General features: G+C 43.6%; 1 protein-coding gene across 5 annotated transcripts in view; it reads right to left on the minus strand.

Moving 5' to 3' along the window:
* Positions 1 to 7: 7 nt before the first annotated feature.
* MAGI3 (membrane associated guanylate kinase, WW and PDZ domain containing 3) overlaps positions 8 to 18,950 on the minus strand; it is a 74,144-nt gene continuing 55,201 nt past the window's right edge. Inside the window, exons 13-22 of one of the 5 annotated variants that reach the window (XM_050911330.1) lie at positions 18,421 to 18,512; positions 16,027 to 16,216; positions 14,618 to 14,803; positions 10,814 to 10,999; positions 7,176 to 7,278; positions 6,941 to 7,067; positions 6,465 to 6,608; positions 4,048 to 4,186; positions 3,615 to 3,704; positions 3,091 to 3,153 (exon numbers count right to left, since the gene is read on the minus strand). In XM_050911330.1, the coding sequence (XP_050767287.1) occupies positions 3,655 to 3,704; positions 4,048 to 4,186; positions 6,465 to 6,608; positions 6,941 to 7,067; positions 7,176 to 7,278; positions 10,814 to 10,999; positions 14,618 to 14,803; positions 16,027 to 16,216; positions 18,421 to 18,512 (1,217 nt within the window). In that variant the 3' untranslated portion in view covers positions 3,091 to 3,153; positions 3,615 to 3,654. Of the gene's footprint in view, positions 3,154 to 3,614; positions 3,705 to 4,047; positions 4,187 to 6,464; positions 6,609 to 6,934; positions 7,068 to 7,175; positions 7,279 to 10,813; positions 11,000 to 14,617; positions 14,804 to 16,023; positions 16,217 to 18,420; positions 18,513 to 18,950 lie in introns of all 5 variants that reach the window. The other 4 variants (XM_050911328.1, XM_050911327.1, XM_050911326.1 and 1 more) reach the window with 4 other exon arrangements.

Raw genomic sequence — 18,950 nt, forward strand, 5'->3', positions numbered from 1 at the left:
CAGGCCGTGAACTGGAGTTTCTTTTTAATATCTATATAAAAAATAATGAGCGATTTACAGGTCTCTCTCTAGTCAGAACCTCAGAAGTATGTATAAAGGTGCTGTACAATATATAAACATTTACACCCAGTACATCCATACATTGCTTAGCATTCCAAGGCCACATTGCTAAGTCATCTGATACACTAAGTACAGATACAGGTTCCATGGGAGGAGAAATCACACACAGGTAAGACACTAAATCAGGTCACATTATAACATACAGAAAAAATATAGGGGTAGTTGATGACAGGGAAATAATTTCAGTGGTGCTAATTCATCTTTGTATTAAACGTCGGAATTTGTTACTGTACTCAGTGGTTAGGGCAAGTGCATACAACTCGACATAAAACAGAATCTCTTGTTAAGAATACATGGTTAATATCTACATAGGCTACTTCAAAGTATTAAATATTTTCACAGTCATACTCCACAACATGGAGTATTTGTACGTATTATGCTACACAGCAAATCTCAATGGATCATCCAATGTCAAGCAGCAGAGCACAGTTCAGATCTGCTTTAAAGCCTATTTAATTTTCAAAGTCTTTGTTTAAAAAGCTGTTTGAGTAGTCATCGGTACTTCTAAAGAATTCAACTCAGAACTGATTCACTGTGCTTCATTAAGCTTTAAAAACATTAAATGTTTCAAAGCCAAAACGAGATATTCACTCGTTCACTTCCAAATCGCAAATCGCATTAGTCTGAGTAAGTAAAGCTTGACCTTTTACACTTCTTTCTCCTTCTGCAAACTGGACCCATGGGCTCCTTTTACCACTTTTTTGCAGTCATTAAAACCTAACATGTCAGGAAATCATCACTAAAACTATGAATAAAATAAAACCCTTCAATTTACAGCTGTAGGACTGATGTGTCAGCGGATTCTGGTGGTAACACTCCTCTTTTTAAAACATGTATTCTAGCCCAAACAATAGATGCTAAGTCTCCTGTACCCTGTGTATCATCCTCTTTAGCACTCTCAGAACAGATCACACATTCAAAGTAAAATATGGGAGACCTCTGATACAGGCAGGCAAGAAGTTCACTGAAGCAGCTACCATGGCAGTTGGTTCTGTCCTGAAGGTCAGCTGTTACCTCTACACAGGGAAAAGATCCAGTTCCTGACAGCATCATTAAATAATTAACGATGGGACTTCAGTACAGAGCACCACAATGAGGCTGAAAAGAAATGTGCACTCATTGCTTATGTTTGTTTACAGAGAATGCTAAGGGTGACACAGTGCCACGAGTGAAACCAAAGGAATTATGTTATTTAACAGAACCCGGAATTCTCTCTTTTCAGACAGATGTTTGCAAACAGCTGTTGCAAGCCTCCTTATGAATCAAGAAAATAAAGCAATTTTGCTGTGTTCATAAAAAGCAAAATTACAAAACATTATGTCAAATATAACTTTTATCTACACGATTTTGTATTAGGTATAAAAATTTAAGAAAAAACATCAATTGAACAGCATCAGTGGCTCATTTGCTGCCCTAGAATTGATAGAACCAACTCACCCATCTTCTTACTGAACCAGTAAGAACATGCGTATTTCCTTATGTAAACATGCAACATGCTCTTGAGAAAACACCCATTTCAAACAAAACCTTGCCTTTTCTGTGACTGGAATACGTATGAGAAGGACTAGATTGACTGGATACAGTAGATAACTTGGCACAAGAACAAGAAGTGAGTCATGATCACATTGGCAATATAGGCATTAAATAATTTTGTTCAGAAACTCACAATACTATCTGAGAAAGCCGTAGCAGTGCAACGTTGAGAGCAGCAGAACACCGCCTTCAAAAGGACAAGGGGACAGCAGCTTATGGAAGAGTTTAATTTAAGCAATCCAAAAGGTCCTTCATGCAGCTTAGATAATTTAAGAACGAATCAAATACTTTCCACCCTCTAACCAGTTTCTGAAAAAAACGACAACTTCGTGAAGAGAAACAATGCTTTTAAATTGTTATTAGAAACTTGATTAAAACATGTTCTAAAAAAAAGCATCAGTCAAACCCGTTTTTCAGCCACACCTGCTGTTTGGGTGACTTTACATGCGCTTGGTACCCTCCAAGGTCCAGGAGTTATCGGCGTTTTCTTGACTGGAGAACTATTCTCGGATTTGGAAATTCCATCATCTTTGGTTTCATCGGGCAGCTCCGCGTGTCTCTCTCCGTGTTGTCTGTTCAGCGTAACAGTCTCTTGTGTTTCTAGCCTTCTTTGTTTCTCCATGGAAAGCAGAGGAATATTGGAAAGACTGGAAGTTTTGAATCTGCTGGAGCTTGGCTCTCCAGAGTTTGACTTCTTTATTTTTTCGCCTTCAGATGTGTTTCTCCTAGAGTCACTGAATGGAAGATTATTCTCACCAAATGCTGCATGTTGTCGCTCTGGAGACCACCCTTCCGTCTTCCCAGAAGTTTTCTGCTTCACATCTTTCCTGGTGACTCCTGTTTTACCATTTCCACCTTTCAATTGCTCAACAGTCGTCTTGCCACCACCAGTTGTTCTATCTTGATATTCTTGTAACCTGCCTACCGTGTCTACGTTTCCTTGCTTACTGAGATGCTTTTGGGGACTGGCAGACCTTCCTTGCTTTCCACTGGAATACTCTTTTTTGTTACTACTGTTCATCCCTATTTCTGTGGGTTTGCTCTCACTCCTTGTGGAACTGTCAGATTTATGTGAGAGATTGCCGTAGGTTTTTTCAGGATCCCCTTTTCTGGGGCTGTGGAATCCGGTGTGAGGGTGTCCCTCAGCAGCCACTAACTTTTCTGGACTTGCAGATCTGTCCCTTCTGGTCCCGAATGCCAAACTGCCTTTTGTGATTTCAAACCCAGGGCTGGAGGGACATTCCCATCTGTTCTTTGTTCTCTGGGGAGAAGACTGAGGCTTCATCTCAAACTGTTTTTCAGTTAAAGTGCTTATCTTTTCAGGCACAGTGTTCTTGGCTTGTTCCAGTTTCTCAGACAGCTGAACTCTCGTTAAAGCTTCTCCTGGTACTGGTAAGTAACACACTTCAGATGGGGAAGCGGAATGTGAAGATGAAGATAATGGTGACTGTTCTTCATATATTACATTTGACGAAGATGGATTATAACTATCCCAATCACCTGGAAGTAAACAGTGAGAAATTTGACTAAATGACTTCAAAAAAAAAAAAAAAAAAATCACTAAATATTTTAGAAACATGCATACTACTGAGGTTCCAGGGTGTTATATGAAATCTTCAGTTTAGAAAAAGATTATGTAGTGGCATGCTCTCAAAGTCTTATTTAGTCAGTTTTCTATATTGCGTTGTTCTACAACCTACAACCATAAGGATGTGATTTTGGAAAAAAACTTGTGCTTAGAATGCTGGCATAATCTCTGCTGGTCTTACATCAGCACAACTTTAGAGCCTACATAGCAAAATTGCAAAATAGTCCCTGACCTACACTGTTTCATACAAGAAAACCAAATGAACTGAAACTGTTACACTAAAAGAAAACTGAAAACAGTGAAAAGTTGAGGTTATTCATAGCTTTGCACTTTAATAATAGGAAGAGATGAAACACAAGACATGCAGATTTACCAAGTCTTTAAGGAAAAACCAAGAAAAGCACTGAAAGCCCTTAATGTTGCTCAGGTTTCACGTAGGGACACAGACTGGAAGGAGCCAAACCTGAAGGAGGAAGAGAAAAAGCCCAGAACTACATACCAAAATCACAGAGTACAGCAAGCAAGATTTCAATCAGAAATGTATGATTAACAGCAAGACAAGAGGCAACAAAACCCTTCCCCTCTCCACCGTTGCTGATCTACTCTAACCTGCTTAACCAAAGGCCCCACTTTGGACAGAGGCCCGGACCAGATGCTCTCCAGAGGTTCCTTCAGACTTTTCTGATTCTGTTTCTACCTCAGACTCAGGAGATTTCCATGAACAAGAGGGCCACCAAAGTCTCCTCATCAGACTGTACCCCATTGCCTTTGACCCTCAAAACGAAACAGCACTTGAGATGACGTACTGTGATCTGGTATCAAGCCAGTCCCTGGTCTCAGCAGCAGCAAAACTTTATTCCCTCCAGCCTGAATCAGCTCAATGGCTCGTGTGTGAGTGATTCCTTGGGTGGGTTCTCCATTAATTTCAACAATTTGGTCACCAACCTGATGAGAAAAGAGCAACCAGGTTAGTCTGTGAATCTCTGACACCATAAACTAATTTTTAATTTAGGAAGAAAAAAAAAGAGAGGCAGATGCTTTTATTTTTCCTCTCATGCTAAAATCCACTCAGCAATAGCAACACCATTCAATGGCTGCTGATCAACACGACGCAACGCAACGCTCTGGCAGTTCAGAGCTCTTCATACAGGTCGTCTGCTCAGCCAGCTCAATAAAAGATCTCAGATTACTTAAACACATCTTCCATTTATTTACAACTGATGAGACAGATACAGCCACGTGCTGGAATGTATTTTCATTCTGCATCATCATATGGAGGGAGCTTATGGATGAGCCACATCCAACCTGGCACCATGTGCCTGTTTAAAGTCACGCTAACGAGGTAAGTAACACAGCAACTTCTCTACACTTAATGCAGAGCTGAATGCTGTCACGGCAGAACAGGTTTTATGTAAGGAAAGGATTTTTTTATTCCAGCTAGGAGAGATCACCACTACGCAGTTATCAGTAAGTACTAAGGTCTCTGAGGCCAATTAGCAACTTACGCAGGTATTGGGCAGGTAATTACAGTTCACGCTAACTTCGCGGGCTGCTGGAAAGGGATTGGCATAGCACCCCCACAAAAAGGGTCATGAAAGCTATTTCGCAATACATGGATCAGCCCATGGATGTCACTAGTGCATAAAATCAGCAGTTTGAAGAGACTGTCTCGGCTCTGTTAAATAAACCATCTCTGCCAAAGGAGGTCACTGGCTGGTTGGTTACTCATCAGACAGGACGGGACGCTCCACACCGCACGACGTGCCTCCCGTCGTGCTCAGTTGCCATTAACTGGGTGAGGAATTCCTCTTCACTGTTTTAAAAGTACAGCCAGAAAATGACACCATTTTCCAGCTGAGGAGGGAGAAACCGAATGACGTGAAAATTGTGAATACCCTCACGCTGGGTGAGCGCAGCCCCTCTGTGCTCCGAGCTGCTGGGGACACACGGCACAGCGCTCGTGGCCCTGCTCCTCCACAGCCATCGGCACCAGCCACGGGTTACGGAGGGCTCACGTTCCCCATGGGACACGACCACCACCCACCGTCGCAGCGAAAGGCATCCCTACAGAGATGCATCCCCTGCACAGTGAGGTGCTCGGTGCCAAGTGGTGGGAGGGGGCTTTACACCAGAGTGCTGAGGACCCCGGTCTGGAGGGAAAGCCGACACGCGGGAGCCGGAGCGCTTTCAGCAATATCTTGCTATCACGGTCCCCCCACCAGCCCCTGCCTTGGCACAGGTCGTCTACGCGAAGCAGAGTGCAGTCAGCTGGGAGCCTTTTGGTTGCTCTTGCCCTGGAAGCAAAGCCCTGCAGCTTAGCGAACACCACTTGAAGGAGCAATACAAGAGAAAACATTAGTACTGAACACCACACTCACGTAGTCTCTCAAGCATGAGGGAAAAAAGCTAATTACTGTAAAGAATTAGGATAATAGAAGTTAACAATACTTAGAATTTCACATCAATTAAGCCCCACAGTAGCCCCAGCAAGTATCTGTGTCAGCCCTATTCTGCAAACTATAGTACAAATGGAGGCAGAGCCTTGTGCCAGTGGCTGTACGTGCAGCGAAGCACCAGGACTGCACAAGGGACGGCATCTCACGGGCCCCTCACTCAGCTTCATGCTCCAGCCTCTGAGAATTCAGCTCTGGGCAGCAGTCACAGATTCTCACGTACCATCGTTCTTTGCTATTGTACCCACATATTTTGCTTTTACTACAATATTTGAAAGTGAATTCCTTACATAAACATGAGAATTAACGTAATAATCTCTGAAAAAAGTTAGGCTTGTGTCTTCAAACACTGCACAGAACAGCAACAGCACAACGTACACACAAACATTCCTCGCAAATTCCCTGACTTGGACAGTGATTCTCCTTTCAGCTTTCTGCTCCACTGTGGAATTTCTTGTCTGGGCTACTAAAGCATCCCGAGTAGCTGCTGCTCACACCCTGGGACATGTACATTACTGTAACTCAAGCATGGATGGACAGTTCATTTTGGATGGCCAGAGCTGTTCATATGTTTCTCCTTTAAAAGCCTACCGCCACAGCGTTTGCTGTCACTGCACAGTAACAGCTGGAAGAAGGGCAGCTGTCCCGATGCTGTTCTGCCTGCTGGCACCCTGCACTCATGAAAGAACAAAGTTTGCTGCTGCTGTAGGTGAATCAGTATGTCAAAAGGCCAACTTGATCACCAAATTGATTAGAGAAGACAAACTCACATGTACTCTCCCATCTTTGACAGCTGGCCCATCTTCAGCAAGTCGAAGGATGAATAAGCCCATGTTGTATTCCTTTCCTCCTCGAAGGCTGAATCCAAATCCTCGAGGGCCCCTTTCCAACTCTACTGGGAAACAGCCAGGATTCTGTGCGGGAAGTCAGAGAAAAAAAACATGAGGATCTGTAGGCAGATTTAAACATTCGTTTTTCTGGAAAAATGCTTCACACATTTCTATGTTTTGAGAAATGTGCAATCCACAATTTAAACTGAATTCATCACAACTCATGTATCACTAGGTGTAACGGTTTCATTCTAAGTCTAAACACACAGAACATTTTTCCTTCTAAGTTTTAGATATGCATGAAATTTAAGAAACTTTGCCAAAGGGTCTGTAGTAGCCCCGTTGCAAGCATTTTTTGTTTCTTTTATAATTATGAGTATTCAACTTCTCCACACCCTCCGGACGGTTACCTGTACCTGGGAATGACGACTACCAATAACTGAAGCAACGCCAGCATCGGATTGTGTCAAGTGCTTATGCTCGGGCCAGGAAAGCCTGTAACTATTTGAAACTTCTTTTCCAGCTTCACCTTCCGTAGCTCCCCTACACAGAGGTGAAAGGACGTGGATGTTACCTTCGCATTAACAATCCCTCTGGTCAAGCTTTTCTAGCTGTTCTCAGTTCCATTTGCCAAACCCAAAAGCACGGTACCTGTCTGCGCCGGAAGGGTTGATCTGTGCTGATCCCAGCGGTCGGTGCTGTGGCGCTGGACTCTGTCTGGCGGAGTTTGTTCCCGACGGAGGACCACGGTGTTCTAATAAATTCAAACAAAATCGACAGTCAGAGAGAACTTCCCAAATACAAAGCCAGGCACGCTCACCACAAGACCACAGTGACCGTCAGCGCTGTGTCTGCTGTTCCTAAGGACGCTACTGCCGCAGCGGTTCAGGTTGAGCTGAGCTCACCGCAGTCACAAGGTGAAGAGGATTTTCCAAGGTCTAACAGCATAAGCCAGGAACCCAAGTGCACTTCATTGGTTCCATGGAATAAATTCCTAGGAATTTTATTCTTATCTACACTGCTTTTCCTCAGAAAAACAACACAATTTTAACCGAACCAGACATGAACAGAAGGGTTTTAGAATGTCTGCAAGTTGATAAAGACCAGAAGGGATTAGGGCTAGTCAGATCCATGAAGTTGGTTCAGATATTCAATATAATAAAACGTTGCAAGAGATGAAGAATAATGTCCATTTGGGAACATACTCCTTTTTAAAGGTAAGAGGAGAATGAGGATCTGCAGGGGCAATGAGGATTCAGAGGTGAAGACCCTAACGATGGAGGGAAACTGTCAACTCATTTACGGCACAACGGAGAGTTTGCTACTGGCCAGCTATAGGCAAGGTTACGAACTGGCCCCACAGCCACACTGGAGGGACGAGTTCACTGACAGGTTATCAACGAGAATTTTGAGTTGTTTCGCCTTCTCCCAAACGCTAAGTAAAAGTTCAAGTATAATGACATTTTAATAAAATCTTTTAAAATAGCTTAAGATTATTTTCCCTTCCACACAAGATACAGTGATTGTGCACTTTACAATAAATCCAGTGCATTTATGAAAAAAACATGTTTCATGATACAAAATGTCTCTGTCACTTAAGAGTACTGGACCATAGCCTACGCAAAAAGCTGCCTCTTAGCTAGAACCCGAAATGGCAAGTAGTGGCCCAAGATGAACTTATGTGCTGAATTACAAACTAATAAACTCCTTTTCCTTACAAGGGTTAAAAAAAAAAAAAAAAATCCCAAGCACCAAAACTAGAGATGTTCCAGTCCTCTGTTAGGTGCATCACATTACTGCATTTCTCAGTTAAGAGCAAACAAACTCCAGTAAAATATACAAAGCACTGAAGCATCTTAAGGGAAGGAAAACATAATGCATATTATTAGACTGAATTTCTCCGGTATGCAACACCTCGCAAGTCCTTCACAGGACTGCTTGGTGCTATTACTATGACATGCCTTAAAGAGGTTTTTCTCTAGAGACAAAACATCAACTTTTACTCCTGGTTTATACTCAGAGTTTTAATTTAGAAGCACAGGCAAGAAAAATGCCATCTGTTCGTACAAATTCTCCAGTCCTCTTTTCAGCTTGCTCTCTCATGTTTCCAGCTAATACATGACAAAAGCTGACAGGCTCCTGCTTTTGTGAAAAATGTTAAAGAACGTCTTCTGGCACATGAAGTGAAATTTGTTTATTCGTATGAAAAGCAAAGACAACACATCTGTGAAAGCTAGGAGGGAGAGGGAAGGGGTACAAGGCAGTATTTTCGTTGCCAGTCTCAGAGGACAGCGCTGAAGATGATGCACTGGGGAATCGCAAACTCTATTAGGGTTTATGCTTTGTGATGCTGAACAGCTTCTGGCAAAATGGGCATTTCTCTCTTTGGAGCTGCATCCTGCATCTTCCTCGGTGTTAACCACTGTCCTGTGAACCATCTCTGTGAAGCTCAGCTCTCTCCCTGCAACCCAGCAGGGAGAACGCCTGAAGCCCTGACTAATTCACATCTACCATGGCTTTCTATGGGAGTCTGCTGTACAGAGGGTTATGCTGTGAGCTAAACTGTATTTCTCCAGCTAAATCAAGGAGAATTTTAAAGTGGTGATACATTCCCATTTCAGTGGAACAGGTTCTGCTTCTCTCTCCTTGTCACAAAATTCTTTATATTTGAAACACACCAACTCCAGCTCCTCTAAGCCACACATTTTTTCTGCCTGGTCTCTTCAGTCTAGTTTTATCACCTGCTACTGACTTTTTTTTTTCCCCTCTCTTTGTTGATTCTGCTCAGGTTCTTGTTTTATTTCTACATTTTGGCTCCAAATCTGTAGTTGAGGAAGTGGGAAAAGTTCTTACACAAAGTCCAGGTAAGGTCACGCATAAATAAGGGACAAAGATGTTATATTCAGAAAGCTTATTTTGAAAACAAAACTGATTAAGAGCCCCAGAGAAACAGATTTAATGCAACCAACTTAAGTTTAAGTTGCATTATAAACATTGCCCTTGGCAACTGCTTTGAGGTGTGTCCCTTCAAACTGGAATGAATTAGATTTGATAAAAATGAAAGTCTTAACAGAAAAATAACAATTTATAGAAGCATCTCTGCTTCAAGCATTAACAAAAAGGAAAATTGAGTCTTTGAAATTCTGTATTACAGGCTGAGATAGCATGTTAAATATTTGCAATGAATGTGAAATTAGAGAATCATCTGTTGGCTTTATTCACATTCTGGCTTTAGGTATTTATTATTTAAAAGGTGAAGAAAGCCAGCTTTCTGGCAAAATAATGATAGCGAGTTTAATTAAACCCACAAGCAGCAATCCAGAAAAATGCAGTGGTAAGCAGCGTCAGAAAACAGCTTTTCTCTTCAAATGACTGGATTTTACATATTTATAGTGAACTGTTTGTGTAGGAACAATACCATACTGAATGCAGTGTTGCATGGGAGCTTTCATGAAAATATGGTCTCTAAAGATGGGACTTTGCAGTCACAAATACTCACTTTGCTGCTTAGATGACACAGCAGTTGCGTGTGAAGAATTTGCTAGCAGCCTGGCAGGCTCTGCAGGAAAACCCTGAGCAAGGTTTTCATGGTGGGATGGGACCGTTTTTCAAAGGGCAATTTTGGCAGCCAGAACTACAGGATGTTTCTGTTGTATCCCAGGGATGCAGCATCAGGCAATTTGTGTATTTTAACACGGCAGGAAGGAAAAACTCAAGAGTGCCTAAATGGAGAGGATCTGGAAAGCAGGTGTCCCTGCGGCCTTAGAGCAGCCTAGCTCTGCCCGTCAGAGCCGCTCCAGAGCATCCCGGGAGCACCTGCCTCATCTGGAACAAAGCTACTGGCAGCGACCGCAGCAGCAAGAGATGGGCACCATCCGGGGGTGAGAAGATTTTCTCTCTGAGCATCATCCCATGTCTGCTGCAGCTCCCCCAGGAGAGGTCACTTCTCTTTGGTTGAAGAATACAAGGTCTGGACAGGGCATGCTTCCATGGGAGCAGCAGTCTCTCTCTCTCACGTGAGAAACCATGAGAATTTCTCTTACCCTGCATCGTGTTGTTAGTACTTGTATCTTATTTTTCAGTATAACCACCTTGGCAGCTGTGTCTCTCTGCCCCACCTGCCGTCAGCTCTTCCAGAGCAAATGGATGAGCTTCACTCTCTTTTCTTTAATTTCCAAACATCTTAAAATACTCCACTTTAAGTGAATTAACTGTCTGAAGTTACAAACATCAGACTTCGGCAGTGTGGTAGGACCCCTCCACCTGCCGGGGCCACGCACGCTCCTTACCTTCCTCAGCCACAACAGTCAGAGTCACCACGTTGCCCGCGTCCTTGATCAGCTGCACTATGCTGTCATGCGAGAGCTCAACGATGGATTGACCATTCACCGCCGAGATGCGGTCTCCCACTTTCAGCTTCCCGCACTGGTCAGCTGGGCTCCCATCTATAACTCGCCCAATCTTGTGAGGAATCACTAGGAAATCAAGAACAGGCACAGCAACACGATCAATATTCACGTCAGATAAGCATCGCCCAGACCCAGAATTGCCACAGTCATCCCAGAGACCGCTCCTGCTCCAAAGGGCGGCACTGCTAGCACAAGAAAAACTTGCAAATAACAAAGAAACCTTCATTCAGTAGAGTGAATGGAAACGCCAACCCCTGACAGCACGGCCTTGTCACATACAAGGTGTTGTGCCTAAAAGAAAACACGGGAAGGAAATGGGTCACATCTGCAAAGGGATGAGTAAGATCATCATGTGTCCCCGGAGTGCTCTGAAGCAGTTTGTTTTGCCACTCGTAACATACTGTTTTCCAATTCACACATAGACCCTGGAGCACTGTGTGGACTCGGACACAGTTACGGACATCCACTTTAACACAGTCATTAGAAATCTGGATGCACGGGTTCTCTCTTCCTCCTTGCAACCAAAAATTAAGCCTTAAATACACTTCAAAAGGAAATCAAGCTTCTCCTACCAGACACTGCCTTAGTAACCCGGTGAGCACCTTCAGCAGTGACCCTCAGCACACCCAGGCAGCACAGCAAGCTGTGCTAGATCAGCTCTGCACAGGCCCGTTCCCTATTCCCACTCTCTGAGATGAACTTGCACCTGTAATAATCGTCTTGAATTTTAGCTAGCTCTCCTGGCTTGGTTTCCTCAGTTTGTCCCACAGTGACACTCTGCTCTGTGTACAGACTCCTCTGGAGGCCAAAGCAATGGGGCCAGAAAAGACAGAACAGGGAAAAGAGGGAATTTTACGAGAAGTAGAAGGAAAAAAGACTGCTTTTAGTTACTTTCCCAGAGCAGAACACAGATGCAGGAACGAGCAGAAGTAAAAAGGCACAAGGAGGGAGGGATGCTCCACGCCAGCACAGCGCTTCCTCCGGTGCCTCTCCCACGGCAGAGCACCACCACGGCCACGGCAGCTCCGGTGCTCTCCCCGCCAAGAGCCGTGCTGGTGCTCGGGGAGAGATCTTGTTTTACGGTTTGCTGACCCGAACGTCAGCACTGCAGATGGCACTCAGCAGCCAGCGAGATGCCATTGCGACGGGAGAAGCCTACCAAAACCTGGGGCAAAAGAGCGGCTCGTTGAGCTGCCTGTGTGCTGACGTGGCCCCGACAGAGCAGATTCGCATTACATCAAAGCACATCAGTCAGCGCGCTTTCCCATGCGTCTAAAACAGCCTTTCATTCATCTGGATGCCTGAAAGCATAGCAAAATTGGCTCCTGTCCTTCCCAAATCCCTCACGAGGGCTCTTCCGCGCAGGAACCGCTGCGCTGCTCCTTTGTAACGCGTTTCCAAACACCTCTCCAGACTGACCTCCACATGTTTCATAAATGCTCTTCCTGGTACTTCATGTAAAATCCTGTTTGTACATCCAAAGCCTGAAGTGGGTTTGATAGATACCTGTTTTCTGTAGTTGCTGCTCTCCCAAACATGCTTTTCTCTGAGGGATCAGAGAGGTGAGGAACATGATGTGCCTGTCAGGATTATCAGCTGGCTTTTCAAAACCATGACAGCAAATCTGAAACACTTTCACAGCATCATCAGCCACCCAAGATTAAAAAGCCATCAAGGACTGTCTTAATGAGCTAGCACACGCAGAAGTTACTGCGAAGGAACAGACATTGATGCCCTCTAGCATTTACCATGAGTTTAAATTTTAATTACACTTCCCTTAATAGACTGTTTTTTTAAGTATTACATAAACCTAAGAGCCAACTGCGAAGAGTAAAGCACTGCAGGTTGCAGACTCAATTGCTGATTACTTGTTTTAAAATACCGTGGCTTTACAAGAACACAGTAGCTTCACGTTAAACTCTGGCACCGAAAAGTTCTGCTCAGCACAGCCTGTGGATGCACCAGCATCTCTCTTTTCCTGTGTGTTAGAAACAGGCCAGACCACAGGGCGTATGTTTCCAGCACTGGAATTGCTTTCAGTTGTCTTCTGCTTTCAGTTCTAGTATCAAATAAACAGGGATTTGCAGCAGATCCTCAGACAAAAATGTTGCCTCTAGTACAGTTATATTATAACAGAATACCAATACATTGTAGAATAATTCTGTTTATAATATTTTTTCTTAATATCCGACTGACCAGAGAACACACCGTCAACCCACAGCCACTCTGACGCGGGACACCATCACCTGCGCAGCATCACGCACGGGAGGGCGACAGCTCGCCCTGCTGCTGCCACGGGAACCCGACAGCAGCTCCGCGCGTGGACCACTGCTGCTGCGCTGCCCCGCCGCGCCAGGCGCTTCCCGAGCAGCCGGCTTGAACATTCCTGAAAAGGTATCATCTGAGCCAAGACTGCATCATCACACTCTAAATATGTATCTCATGAATTCAGCACAATGTTATTTAAAAACAGGTTTTTTTCTGTGCTCCTGCTGGTTTTTTATTGTGCAGTAAAACGAAGTGGAAAACCAGAAGAAAGTGTCTGAGGCCCAATAAAAGAGAGACACACTTTCAAGCCATCGTTATGTCTGTCTGGAACCAGCTGAGGAAATTTCAGAAGGTTGATTTACACTAAAGAACTAAAGGAACTGAGTAAGGGTTTCAGGAGTTATCTGTACCTTAATGTCAGTGAACTGAGCTCTTTTGTGGGTGAACACACTGAGCTGGCTCGTATTGTGAGGGCTGACACAGATAACCCAAACCTGATGTCCAAACGGAATGAATCTCAGAAAGATGATCCTACTCGCCACCTCATGCAAAAAATATTCAATAGCCTGTACCTGGCACTGCTAGGTAAGTACCAGCCATCAGCACAAGGAATACAAATGCACCTGATTACACCGAGCAGACCTGCTCCTGTGCAGGAGGTCACAGATCTTTCCATTAATTGAGTTGGACTCCAGGACTTCCTGCAAGCAGCTTCTCTCATTCACTTCTGCTCACAATGTTTCTTTTTATTTTTGCTTTTAACCTTGGTTATTTTGCTGTTTATCTTTACAACTATGCCTGAAGCCATGTCCATATATCAGAACTGTAATACCAGAGCATACTGCTTTTTCATTTTGATCCTTCTAGACAAACACCCTATCTGTCTGACAGCAACAACTTCATTGCTTTCTTCCAAGTACTGCAGTTTCTACTTTCTCAGATCCCCCAAATAAGAAATTCTACCTGATTAGGTAATATAAAGCCAAGGTTTAAACTATACTTCCATTAAAATGCCTATGAATTAATGCAGTGTGAGAATCTACACCACCACCACAGCCTGACAACCATCCACGTCCTGAAGACTGCCCTGTGACAAGTGCACACTCCTGTGTACGGGCTGGTTGCGTGTGATATACTTTCCTCCTGCTCCCCACTTACGTCACAGTTGGGTGAAAAAGAGCACAAACATGAAGCAAGACAGACCAAGCCTCAGCTGGGTGGGCTGTGAAATAGCGTGAGTGAAAAGAAGACTGTATCTACGCAGAGCGCTGTGTAGGTAACACCAGCATCAAAGAAAGAGAAATCCCTGCAGAAGCCGCAGCCCTGCTCACGCCTGCTAATGCCAGCAGCAGCTTTGGTACAAGCGCCACGCAGTGAGGCCAGGCAGTGACAATGCCGCCAGAACACAGCACTTACCACCAGGAGGAGGTTTGTTCTTTGAGGTGAGGATGACGAAGCCAAATCCTTCGTTCTCTTTCCGCTGCAGACGGACATCATAGACGTCTGGGGACTGCTGGTTTGCAAACTCTACCCGATTCAGTCGGGGAGAGCCGTTTTGCGTCAAGACAGGCTGCAACTCCTCCTCCTCCGGTTGCTTTTCCCCTTGCAGGTAAAAGACAAACAACAAATAAGGAAAAAACAATACTGCTGTTTTACCAAGCAACTACAGCAAAACTGTACATCTCAGTATCAGTGCCAGCATGAGGAAACACTGTCTGCCTGGGAAAGTAAGGGGTGAGTTTATTAACAATACAATCTGGATCAAACAGAAATCAGATGCAGGATAAAGCATTCAAAGGCCCAGAGTCCTACACAGGTGTGCACAGTTATGCAAGGAAAGCCTGCTGCATGCTGGTTGCACACAGAACAGACTTGGCAGTGTGTACACAGACTTTGTCAGAGTGATCTGATGCCTTTTTATAGTAAAAAAAACCCATCGTTGCTTTTCTGCATGCTACAAGTGCAAGATCTACGGCAGAGATCCAGCTACAAACTACAACTATTGCTATCTTAAGTGAAGAACAACTGTTTACTTGGAACAATGGAAATGTTTTTTAAAAGGCAGTTTGAAAACTGAAGCCAGGCTTTCTTTTAGGAAACCTACAAAATTTTGGTCCTGAAGTAGTTTATCTATCAGAAGACATCTTAAAGAAATTGAGAATTGATCTTAAACATACTTTTTCCTTTTACTTGTATATGCTCAGAATTAACGGTTGAATAACACAATGGAAAAGCAATACTGGTTGCTAATTGGAACAGGGGACCATTATCAGTTCTCCTGAACCCCATCCCAGCTCTGTCATTCACATGATCAGCATCATCGAGTCAAGGACAATCATATTCTGTACACTGCTGATCTGGACACTGATCTAAAACTGCAGAATCACAAGATGCTGCCCTGAATCATCTCTGGTTTGAATGCACTTATTCTTGCTACACATAGATGCCAAAAGACTTGAGAATACAGCATGTTGTACAGAAAAGAGATTGTGTTATTACTCGATTTGCATAGCATTAGTGGCTGTTCTAACTAATATCTGCAAAAAGGTTTGAAGAAAACACCACTGCCATCATAATTTTCAGAGCCTTACCTGCGTGAGCAGTGCAAACTAGCAAGCACCAAAGCACTAGCTTATTAAATTGTGCTTTTTGCCACTTACTCAGAATTATAGCTGACCCTCTTGAATCTCAGGCTGCTCAGCTCTAGTGCAATAATTGCTAAGTTTCAGAGCAGCTTTAGTCGATTTGATTACAAAAATGTAAGTGTTCCTTTAGCCAGATCTGTGTCCTGCAGTACCCTCTCCTAACAGACAGATACGTACCACCAAAGATGATCTTCCTCCGGACTGTGAGCAGCACCTGACCATTCCGTGCAGCACTGGTCATTAAGTCCAAAACTTGTTTGTGCGACTTCCCTTTAACAGGGACCCCATCAATACACATCAGCTCATCTGCAGCTCGAAGCCTGCCGTCTTTTTCTGCTGCTCCCAACGGGATTATGGCTCCAATATAAATCTGTCAGCAGAGCAGAGTCAGGGGGTTTGAACGGCAGAACATGAGCTCATCAGAACACGTAATGGTTGGACTCCAGGTGAATCCAGACAGATGAGGGCTTTTGGGAAGATATTTTTAAAGATTATCTGACTGTCCAATTCTAGCAGAAACACAGCCAGCGAGTGTACTTTGCACAAGCTGACTCAGTGGATACAATTTGGGGGCTCAAAGCATTTGGTAAATACTTAAAGTTCTGGGGGATTTTTAATCCTTATTTCCATGAATTCTGGAAGTGTCACCATCTCTTGAGCATATTTGTCAGTTTGTTAAAAAGCCCAACTTTCGACATAAGCATACGCTGTGTACTTACTACATATATATGATTTCCCAGACATTATTGAAACGAAAGCCTCTGTCATTCATTCTACTTTTTTTTTTTTTTTTTTTTTTTTTTTTTTTTTTTAAACCAAGACTAGGCCAGAGGGATTGGGGAAGAAGTAAAAGCTTTCAAAAGAACTCGGATTTACTTTTGAAAAGCTGCTCAGACGGTTCCACGCTTGAAGTTTTTTCAGTGCACAGCTTTTGGTGATTAGATAATGAATTCAAACAGCTACACTGCCCTTATCCATTTTGCCTACCCCCACCTCATAAAGTGCTACTAAATATAACACAGATAAGAACACCGCACACTATGTCATATGCTAGAATCACATTCAGGTTAAATGAAAGATTAATTATGGCCAGTACTGGCTGAAGGTTAAGCAATGGTGGGCAGATCATCTGTACACAGCATTCATGACATTAGCTTGACACTTACCAACAGCTATGGCTGTCATGGAAACAAAACATCACAAATGCTATAAAGGGCAAAAGAAGTAAAATTCTTTGGGTTTGCTCTTCCTTTTCTTTAAATGCTTGTTGGGGGAGGGGGGAAGGAGGTGGAAAGGCTAGCACTGAATCACAGCTGTGAATGGAAAAAAACATATTCCTTAATTGTAGTCAGAAAACAATCTCCGAGTATCTATTCCAAAAGCTTTTCCTCTTGACAGCTGAAGGAATGGCCCCTGACATACGGTACAAGTCTTAGCACTTCTTCCCAGTGAAAAAATTTTGCCTTTTTGGAAATGGAGGGGAGTCTCCTAAAGCCTGCCATCAGAGGAACAGACTACTCAGGGGTTTCCGCACTGGCATGTGCCCATCTGCCTCCAACTCCACCATTCCTTGGCAATAACCCCTCAAGCAGAGGGTCATCCAAGTCCAACTGCAACAGCTCTGCAGGCTGAGGTCAGGAAACACGACTACATTGACGACTTAAAATCATAACTGAACTCTAGTCACTGACCAGGTTAAAGCAAACCAGGCTCTAACCAGTATTCTTCCTCCTGTGCAAACATCAGAGCTACATTTTGATGCCAGTTACAATGCAAAACAATACCAACACCCATTTGCAGAAGGAAGCCAGTCTTAATAGGTTCTGCTTCAAGGCCTTCACAAAAATCCTGAAGTACCACATTTTGTATTTTCTGAGATGAGAGGGGAAAACACAAGGCAAATAAAAGCCTGAAAGACTGCACTGGAAAGGCTGTGCTTGTCTCCTTGAGATGAATCCACCAGAAACCACACTGACTGACAGAACAAAATGCATTTTTAAAAATCTGGCAGGAGAGGTAGGGGAAAAGGGATGCAACACAATCCCAAATCTTGCCTCGTTTCACTGGGCTGCACTCAAAAGAATGGCCTGATGGAGTTTTTGCAGGGTAAGCAGCTGCTTCCTTCCACTCATCTGCTCCCCAGGACGCGCCGACGTGCACGGCACACTGAGCATTACCAGGGCGCATTTTGTGCCAAGACCACCACGGGGATCAGGTGGAAACGGGCAAAGGCTGGGCGCCAGCGCTGCCCTTTCGAGTGCTCCCGAGACACAGCAACAACTACAGAAACACCATCAGTATTATCAGCCTGACAGAGAAAACTGCTGCCAAAGACAGATTCTAGATAGCAGAAAGGGCATGGGAGCCTTGCAGATTGAAGTCAGCCACGAAGAGGGAAAAAAGAAAGGTAATCTGAAACAATTCTCGATCTTTAAAAGGCAGTTACTGAATTGATCCATTTTGCCATCACTGAACTGTTTAGAATGAGAGGGAAATGAGGGTGACAGAGTTGGAGTCATTCTAACAGTAATACTGTAAGATAACACGTAGGTAACTGTAAACAGTTTCACTTACGGGCTGATCTGGTCCATCCCCTCCAAGCACTCGGAAACCAAAGCCTGACTCTTGTTTTCGCAGGAAAACATCCAAATCTCTTGTGTTTGGAGCTAAGACAAAGCAACATTTCAAAACATGTAAGGAGCTATCTTTGATTATTGAAAGATTATGCTTTGGTGGTACACTCTGACTCTTCTTGTCGACAGAACACAGTAAACAGAAATACAGTAAATAATTCAAAGTCAAATCTTCAGTGACGTTCTCTTTCCAAAATGGAAAAATACATTTTCAAGAAAAGGCTGAAAAAGGAAAGGACAGATTGACAAATACCAAAGGAGAAATCACAGCTGCATTCATACGGTGGGCCAGGATAAAAGTCAGTCTGTAATACAACTCAGAGCTACCTTCTATAAACTCTGAAATGGTCAGGTCTACTTCAGTTTACTTCAGAACTAGTTCATCCTTGAGACCATTTCTATGATTAACTCTTTTATTGTAAATATGGTTGAAACATATTGTATCTTTTTTTTAAAAAGGTGTTCCATAGT

Source organism: Gymnogyps californianus, chromosome 27 (assembly GCF_018139145.2).
Source record: "Gymnogyps californianus isolate 813 chromosome 27, ASM1813914v2, whole genome shotgun sequence".
NCBI lineage: Eukaryota > Metazoa > Chordata > Aves > Accipitriformes > Cathartidae > Gymnogyps > Gymnogyps californianus.